At 40.0% G+C, this 10,291-nt stretch overlaps 1 protein-coding gene across 1 annotated transcript; it reads right to left on the reverse strand.

Annotated features, from left to right (window-relative positions):
• Positions 1-31: 31 nt before the first annotated feature.
• ankrd22 (ankyrin repeat domain 22) lies at positions 32-9,965 on the reverse strand. Its single transcript, XM_084078887.1, has 6 exons — positions 9,715-9,965; positions 5,507-5,698; positions 2,226-2,333; positions 1,963-2,040; positions 1,418-1,516; positions 32-550 (listed from the first exon to the last, which is right to left on the reverse strand). The coding sequence occupies exons 1-6, from the start codon at positions 9,733-9,735 to the stop codon at positions 473-475; spliced, it is 576 nt and encodes a 191-aa protein (XP_083935013.1). The 5' UTR covers positions 9,736-9,965; the 3' UTR covers positions 32-472.
• Between the last annotated feature and the right edge of the window lie 326 nt (positions 9,966-10,291).

A 10,291-nucleotide genomic window follows, 5' to 3' on the forward strand; every position in this document is an offset into this window, starting at 1 on the left:
TGAGGTGTTTGTTAGAATTTATAGAACTGAGTTTCAGAATTGAGTTTTTATTCTGTTCTTTTATTCACGGGCAGAAGTGCTATGTTTAGACTTCATTCAATCAAATCACACATTGAAGCATCTTTCTATAGAATAACCTTCAAAACAATCAAAACAAAATATGTACAACAAAGCATTGTAACACATGACTAACATCAAAGGAGCACATTGAAAAGAAATGTATAAATATATACACTTCAAAAAGTGTATTGTTTAAGATGGCCGGAATGTTACTAGTGTTGGAATTAACTGTTCTATCATTTATTTCTATCAGTCTTCACATAGATACTACAGACCTGTCTGTCTGTTTATATCTGTCTGCCTTTCAGTTAGTTATTGCGTCTCAACATCTGTCTGTCTACCTGTCTGTCATTTATTCCATCTGTATGTGTCTGTTTGTCAGTCAGTCAGTCAATCTGTCTGTCTGTGTGTGTCAGTGTGTCTTTCTCAGCATGTAGACGATCTTGTTAAACTTCAGCCTGGTGGCGACATCCAGTGCCGTCTCCCCACACTAGAAATAAGACAGAGACAGGACAGATGTCATGTTGCACAACATAATAATAGTTCTGTGACTGAACTAATAGCTAAGCACAGTCTTCCCCAAGCAAACAGTACAGAGAGATTATTCAAACCTGTCATGTTATTACATTTCTGTGTTACCAGCAGTGGTAACACAGAAATGTGTGGGAAGGAAATAAGTGGCATAACTAAATTGAGGAGGTAAAAACAATTGGCTACTCTTAAAAAGTAAAAAATATAAGTCAGCTATAAGGACAACTACAGTGGTGAATGATATTGTTGGGATCACTTTCAAAACGATTTGATTAAATCAGAAACACTGACAGCCAATCAAAATCCATCCAAATATACATGGCGTCATGTTCAACATATCACACCATTTGATGTTTACAGAACGTTCTTGTTGATCAGTTTGGATGATTACATTAGTATCATAATGTTTATAATTATTCTTGATGTGGAACACCCTCGTTAGCAAGGTGTTGGTGGACAGGACAGCACATGTATGTATCTAGTTTGTCCACTGGGTGGCACTATAAGCTATTAATAGGGTTATAGTTTTAAACTTGATCATAAGGAACAGTGTAGTTGGGTCTCTTGAAAGGGGCTTCAAATGCAATGCATTAATTTATTATGGTAGGGTCAAAGGTCACACACAGGCACTCCAGAACAATTCAAGAAGCACTCAAACCAAGGTTATTTTACACGATACTTCAATGTAATTTATACCATCACGCTACTATGAAAACATATGAACACAACAGTAAGTGGATAGTTATTTGGTGTGTTTATTATTACATAATACTGTACGTTGTATAGTGATTGGTGTACTGTTGAACGTTGCGTGTACAGTACGTACGTTGTTTTTGACGTCTGTGTCAGGGTTCTTTTCCAGCAGCAGAGGAAGCAGTCGTTCACTCTTCCTCTGACACACATAGTGGAGGGCTGTGTTACCTTTCTGCAACAACACACATTTATACATTAATAATACATACTGTATATCAGTGGCTCTCAAAGTGGGGTCCTTGGGGGGGGGGGGGGGGGGGGTTTCCAGGGGGTCCGTAGCATCACAATCATTTTAAACACTATCCATTTCTATGTTGGCTATTCAAAAATAGCAGATCTACAAGCTCACAGCATGTCACTTCGTGCCACGCTGCAAGCTTGTACAACTGCTATTTTTGAATTATTTTAGAAGAATAGCGGGAAAAAAAATAAAATTAAATATTCTCTTCTGGGGGTCCCTGGCACAAAACATTTTTAGATGGTGGTCCGCGGCCAAATACATACATTTGGGGATCCTTGACTTGACTGAAAACGTTTGAGAACCACTGCTGTGTAGTAGAATGTTCAGATAGAAGGTCAAGTGATATATATAACAGTAGAATGTTCAGGTAGTCTTACGTAGTCGACAGCGTTGACGTCCACCTCAGAACTCAACACCAGCTTCAACAGATTCACGTTCTTCCTCCGCCTGTCCTCCTACACACACACACACACACACACACACACACACACACACACACATCTGTTTTTATACTCGGTTTTGTTATAATCCCATCATATTGTGTTCTATTATAATCTGTTATATTGTCTTCTATTATAATCAGTTTTTTATCCTCTGTTCTATTATATTACATTCTGTTGTGTTCCAGACAGTACAGTACCATGATGAAGAAGCCTATCAGGAGGATTGGCATCAGAATGATGATCATCAGATAGTCCAGGAAGGAGAACGTTCTCTTAGCAGCATAGTGAAGAACTGTCCTCTTTTTCTGAGAGAGAGAGAGTTTGACAGCAATTATTTATTACGGGGCCAGGCTTCCAGCATGGACCCGTATTGTTATTGGCATTATTCCGTTTCTTCTTCTTCTGCCGTTTTTGCCAGTTCTGGCTGAACCGTGCAGTCGCTTTTTATGAAACTCGGCCATATGATAGATGGTCATGAAAAACGATCAAGAAATAATTCTCACAATCTTTCGTCAAAAGGTGGTGCTATAGCACTCAATTGAAAAATGCCAACTTTGAACAGGTACAACTCATGCCCTGTTTGACCTACAGCCATGAAACTTCGATGCACACATGCGTCTCCTCATGCTGAACAACTTTCACACTCTGACTTTTGACCTCTGACCTTTAGATCTCCCACCATTTTGAATTATATGAAAAACAGTTAAAACCTATCTCCTCCTGGGATTTTTGAGTAATCTGCACGAAACTTTTTACACATGAACTTTGGACCTATGCCAAAAAAACGTTTGCAAAATATTTTCCATAAGTGAAAAAATGAAGCTTTAATGAGCCAATGAATATTGCAGTTTTATGACAATTATTCATCTGCCCCTAACACATACATGCAGACTTACCATTCTTTGAAACTTTGCAGAAATGTAAAGGGCCATTCCAAATATCACTGAAACCAATCTTACTCCAATTGGTCAAACGGGGGCGCTATAGCAATTTTTTTAAAATTGAAACTTTAAACAGGCAAAAGTCATGCCTCGTTTGGCCGACAGCCATTAGACCTGCTTACACATGTGCCTTGACTAATGAGGAACACATCTATCACGTTGACCAGTAAGCACCGCCCTTAGATTGTCCGCAATCTTGAGCAGTTTGAAAAACACTTAAACCCAGGATTTTTCAGCTATTTGCGTGAAATTGTATGATCAGTGTGATCTCTTTTTTCAGAGGTTTGTCTGTTGGTCCAATAGCGTCCCGCTTAAGTGAATGTCTCACAACCTCAAGGTCACAGGTTCAAGCCTCACTTGGTGCAGACTTCATCTAAGTTGCATTTCACACAAAATGACTATCAATGAATACATTTGCAATTGTTAAAGATAACATGAAATACTTAATTGAGTGTTTTTTACATACTTCATTGTGAAAATAGCTGATCTACAATCTCACAACTTTTCAGATAGCAATGAGAGTATGTTTTTTCAATGTATAACATACTTCATTGTGAAAATAGCCGATGTACAATCTGACAACTTTTAATGGTTTGTGAGCTTGTAGATCGGCTACTTTCACTAGTTTTGGTTCTGAGGAGATGTACAATTTCTTCATTGGTAAATGGTTTGTGAACGAGTGATCTTAGTGTTAGTGAAACAGGAGCTTGGGTCATGACAGAAGGCAAGAGTTTGTGATCCTCAACAGACAACATCAGCCTGGACAAAGCTATAGCACTAATAGGTAGTGTTGCAGCTACCTAAGAGTGCCTCATACCGCATGGTTGCCGGTTCAAGCCTCACTTGATGCAGACTCATTTAAGTTGAATTGCAAAAAACATGACTCAATCTATTCCGTTTCCATGGCTCTCTCTCTCTCTTCAATCTATTCCGTTTCCATGTCTTTCTCTTCAATCTATTCCGTTTCCATGTCTCTCTTTCTGTCTCTTCAATCTATTACGTTTCTATCGTCAATCTATTCAGTTTCCATCTCTCTCTCTCTCTCTCTCTCTCTCTCTCTCTCTCTCTCTCTCTCTCTCTCTCTCTCTCTCTCTCTCTCTCTCTCTCTCTCTCTCTCTCTCTCTCTCTCTCTCTCTCTCTCTCTCTCTCTCTCTCTCTCTCTCTCTCTCTCTCTCTCTCTCTCTCTCTCTCTCTCTCTCTCTCTCTCTCTCTCTCTCTCTCTCTCTCTCATATGAACTGACCTGTTAAAGGAATTATCATTTCTCTTTCTCTCTCCTGGCCCCGTATTATCGCTGCTTGCAGCTATATTTTATTTTATTATTATCATCTTAAATATATTTTTGGGGCTTTTTCTGCTTTTTATGATGATAGTATATAGTAGATTGACTGGAAATGGGAAGAGATAGATGGGGAGTGACACGCAGCAAATTTTTATGTAGTTTTAGTCATTCAGTCTTTTGAATAGAATTCCATTTAGTTTTATAGTCACATTTTAGTCATGTGAAACGTTTTAGTTTAGTTTGAGTTGACTAAATAATATAAGATTTTAGTGAACTAAATCCACAGTTGGTTCAGATCAGGGGTGGGCAACTTTGATGATGGAGAGGGACGCTATATTTCCACACTCACTCCTGGGGACCACATTGCATATACTGACATGCAGACAACTCTTATCTCCGTATTTTAACTTTTTTCATAAATGAATGCCATACTTCATATATGTCACACAAAAGTAGCATTTGAGCTTGTAGATCTGCTATTTTTGCTATATTTTGAATTGGAATCCAGATGTATTTTTTGCTATTTTTGAATTGGAATCCTGAAAAGTACAATTTTCATTTAATTTCAAATGCATAGTTATACTTATGTTAACTTTATTAACTTAAATACAAATACATTGGACATAAAAAAGACTAAAACATTTTAATACTAGTCATTAAGCTACTAATATAGACTGTAGCTGGAATTGTAACAGCTGAAATCAATATCAGTACTCCGATATTAACCTGCGGGCCGCATTAAGTGAAAGTGGGGGCCGCATGTGGCCCCCGGGCCGCCAGTTGCCCATGTATGATTCAGAAGACTAAAATGTCTTTTGGTGGGCCGTGATGGTGTCGTAATGCCTGATTTATACTTAGCTGCGTGCCGAAAATAGCGACGTGTTGTGAGCTTGTAGATTGTCTATTTCGGAGTGTGGCACCCACACGAGTTGACACAATTGTCAGTATATTTAGTCATAGTTTTAGTCATCATAGCTTACGTTTTTTATTTAGTTTTTGTCAGAGAAAAAAGGTAGTAGATGAAACATTTTCGTCTTAGTTTTAGTCAACGAAATTAACACTGGGTCGGTCGCATGCACGCACGCACACACACACACACACACACACACACACACACACACACACACACACACACACACACACACACACACACACACACACACACACACACACACACACACACACACACACACACACACACACACACACACACACACACACACACACACACACATTGTACATTAGACACAGCAGTACCTTGTTCCTTATAGAGACATCTGCGTTGTTGTCCAACAGGTACTGCACCAGCCTCACGTTACCACGCCGATAGGCTACGATTAGGGGCGTGTCTCCGTTGTGTGCTTCTTGAACGTTGATGCTTTTAAGGTCGTTCTTCAACAGCTGGTGGAGACCACGCAGGTCTCCTTCATAGGCTGAACGACAGGCAGGCTACAGGAGAGGAGAGGAGAGGAGAGGAGAGGAGAGGAGAGGAGAGGAGAGGAGAGGAGAGGAGAGTTCAATTTGACTTCCTGTAGGGGCAGGCAGTGGCTAAGGTCAGGTGGTACAAACAGTGTTGAGGTGTCCTTGAGCAAGACACTGAACCCCTGACTGACCGCTCCTGACGAGTAGGTTTGATTAACTTGCAAGGTTTCCTCTGCTGCGGTCACGTGTGTGAATGTGTGTGAATGGGTGAATGTAATGCACATTATATACTTAATATGCTATACAAATGCACCATCCTGGGAGTCCAGGGGTCAGGTACGATTCCAGCCCTCAGAAATGTGTCAAAGTGTCCCTGAGCAAGACACTTAACCCCTAACTGCCCCCCCCCCCTCCGCACTCCTCTGTGTGCAGCACTCACCTGGGTGAAGCTGAAACTGAATTTCCCCCGCGTGATAGGTATATTATACCATCACTCCAAACAAATGTTTACCATTTTAGTATTCAGTAGAGGAACTAAATTTTAAATTTCCTCATAGTTTAAGAAAGGCTGCTCGGCTATAATGAGTTCTGTGTTGTGTCCAATGAATTGTTATTCTGTATGCTTGACTGTATGATAAAGAACAGGTTCTGCCAGCCGCACCTTACACACACTCCACACACACGACCACACACATACACACACCACACACACACACACACACACACACACACACACACACACACACACACACACACACACACACACACACACACACACACACACACACACACACACACACACACACACACACACACACACACACACACACACACACACACACACACACACTTGCTAGCTATTCAAACCTTACATAGCCCTGCTTAAACAGCATTAATATTGTTGTTTTAATGGTGGTGTCAGACAGAACATAAACAATTAACAAACCCCACGTTACATACTGCAATCACTGCTCAGTTACACATATGCACTTGTCCTATATTTCACCAAATAAATATTTCATATTTTCATTTGAAAATGGAATTTGGGGCAAAGACCAGATGTTCCCTCAGCCACATTCCAGTTCAGGCTGGTATGAACACACTTCAAAGACAAGTCTGTCTGCTGCCAAATACCAACCTGAAGAAATCATGTGAGTGACTGATAGTGTTCACATTACATTAAACTGAAACATTTTACTAAAGTATATAATGCCCACTTCAGTGACAACACTACTTTTGGAGGGAAAAGTTAATAAGACTGTCTCAGATATGTAAATTACTGTTGGGCTTTTAGGTCAAAATGAGTTCTGTGTGTGAACCCTCAATATTCAACAGTCCTTCGCTTCCCTATATTCACTACTAGAGAAGACAGGTCATGTGAATGACATTCACATGACTGTATTACAGGGAAGTGACGCACTTATATAAAACCAAAACACTGACTTTAGAGAGACACATAAACCGCCATTTAATTCTTAAAACATTTACTCATTGAACAATAATACATTTGAATCATTTTTCCTCTAAGTAAAGAACATAAAGTACCATATATTTTCCACCCCAAACTAGTCTCAATTCTACAAGCTTATATAAGCAGTAATTTGATTCACATTAGCTTCACTAATGATTAGTTCAGCTTTTATTTGTTCACCATATAGCTGGTATATGGCAGTGGTGTAAAGTAACTAAGTACTTTTACTCAAGTACTGTACTTAAGTACAATTTAATGAATTTATTAGGTATTCTTTACTTTATTGGAGTATTTTCAATGTTCAGTACTTTTACTTCTACTCCACTCCATCACAGAGGCAAATATTGTATTTTTACTCCACTACAATTATTTGAAAACTTAGTTACTTTGTAGATTTTGATTATTATTACAAAACATACATTAACCACTTCAGCCCTATATACATTTCTGAATTCTCCACCCATAACAGGCCATTTGTAGCTTTTAATGCAGTTGCTGTACCTCAGTCACTCAATGTCATCATAACATGTCCTCAAACACATTCCCCTTCAACAAACGGAATGCATCCTCTTTGGGTCCACTCCTAACCTCAGAAAGGCAGAGAGCTTCACGATCAAAGCGGGTGATGATATCATCAAAAGAAAAAACGAAATTACCTACCTGGGCTCTATCTTGGAGGCTGACCTCTCTGGTGACAAAAATGCTGAAAAAACGATCAAAACGGTCCACAAAAAAACACGCTATTTGCGGAGTATTGATCGTAAAGTCAGTAAGAAGACTCTGAAGACTCTTGCAGTGGCCCTCATACAAGGTCATTACGATTATGCATGTACTTCATGGTATCACAACACCACCAAGGCCTTAAAAACAAGGCTCCAAACATCCCAAAACAAACTTGTAAGGCTACTTCTTGGCCTCAACTACAAAATCCATCTAACCCCTGATCATTTTGATAGGATTGGATGGCTTAGGGTTGCGGACAGAGTACAGCAACTTGCTATGGGCCTGGTCTTCAAGATATATCACAACATTGGGATCCCCCTGTATTTGTCAAAATACTTCCAAAATGTTATGATGTCCACGATCACAATACCAGAGGCAGCTCCACAAACCTTGTCCAACCCTTTTTTGGCTCAACAAAGGGAAGTAACTCGTTCTCATGCTATTCATCAAAAATGTGGAACGCCCTACCAAAAGGAGTAAAGGAGTGTAAAACCCTACTCTCTTTCAAAACAGCCCTAAAGATACACCTTCAGGAGGCTGCAATTGGAAAATGGCCCCTGTCTAAGTCCTAACCTAACCTACCCCCCTACCCCCCCCCCCCTCTCTCCTTCTCCTTTTGTACATATTTCTCACTCTTCATACCAGTAACCTGTAAACTGATTGTATGACATTCTATAGTAGTTGTGTATATCTGTCTGTCGCTTATATGTCATCATGATTTGTGTGCATGGGGAACTCATTTGAAACAAGCTCTGTGCTTTTATGAGTCTTCCAGTTTAGTAGACCTTGTATTGTGAATTTGTACTTCCATGTACTGTTGTTCTCATGTCTTACTAAATAAAGTACATCAATCAATCAATCAACCACATTAGGTACACAGTAGCTTCAATATGCTTAGCTTACAAAGTAACTACAAAGTAACTTATTGTAGCTTATTTTGAAAGAGAGCTTACTTTTAGTGTTTACTATAGTAAAAAGTAAAAGAGAGCTTGTACTGTTATTCAGTTACTTATTATGAATATTATAGCTCTCATGCTAGCTACATTTTTATAGTAGATTGTCCAACACTGTAGACAGACTATGAGACTATGGTTCACATGACATTCGTCTGTCACACGCGTTATTATGGCGCTACTTGTTCCTGGTTTTTGAGATTTCTACATTTACAACTACTCGTACATCTACATACACGTTCAGATTTCAAATATAACGTACTGACCCCTAAGCCACGGATGTAACAAGTTGAAACGCCAAGTTGTAAGTACCCGTGTCTTCCGTATTGATCTATAAAAAGCATTTTAATCCGATTGGTGGCCATTTTCTCCAATTTTCTCTTGCTTTCAACTACGTGACCCTATCGGTTGGGAGATGTACTGCACTCTGATACCTTATAACTCTATGAAAAAAATGCCGCCGATGCGAGTAAAATGCTTTTTATTGAACAATACGGAAGATACGGGTACTTCGACCCGGGCGTTTTAACTTGCTACATCCGTGGCCGTGGGGTGAGCACTTTTATATTTGAAATCTTAAGGTTTATGTCGATGTATGGGTTGTAAATGTAGAAATAATAAAAAAACAGGAACAAGTAGCGCAATGACTATAGCCCTGAAACATCATGTTTCAGGCGCACACAAACACACGCGCACGCGCGCACAATCACACACACACGCACACACACACACACACACACACACACACACACACACACACACACACACACACACACACACACACAACCAGTAGGCTATCTCCCTCTCTGCGCGCGCGCGATTGCGACACAAACACACGCACGAGTCACGACTTTCTTTTGTCAATAATAGAAGTGGATCATTCATCATCATCGTACCTCTGAATACGCCGTCCCCATGTTAACGCTCTGCGGCTGACGTGAACACAAGAAGACACGTGCACACACCGCCGTCTTCTGCTGTTGTCAGATCTGATGCTTTAGTGGGAAGAATGATGATCCTTTAGAAATGTAGTTGATAAGATCCATTGACGTGTCGTGTCCCCATTTTACTCATCCTTCCTTCAGTCACATTAACTAGTAGGTGTGGTTCAGACAGTCAGTTGGTAACTTTGTGAGTCATATATAATGTGTCAAACCGTCTCCCCCCTGCCCTGCGGGTACAGTAACCTCACGTCACCACCAGGAGTTGTGTTCACAAGGACCTGATCCTGTCTAGAACCCGCCTACTGTATCCGGTGGTTTGCATACTAGCAGTGGTTCTCAAACTTTTTCATGTCAAGGAACCCCCAAATTGATATGTATTTGGCTGCGGACCCCCATCTGAAAATATTTTGTGCCAGGGGACCCCCCTTATACAATTTGTGTTAAAATGTTTCAAAAATATTCCAAATGTTAAACATTTTTTGCAAGATGTTTGGGAAAATAGCCGATCTACAAGCTCACAGCGCATCGC

The sequence above is a fragment of the Gymnoscopelus microlampas genome, assembly GCF_963454915.1.
Source record: "Gymnoscopelus microlampas genome assembly, chromosome: 14".
Taxonomy (NCBI): Eukaryota; Metazoa; Chordata; class Actinopteri; order Myctophiformes; family Myctophidae; genus Gymnoscopelus; species Gymnoscopelus microlampas.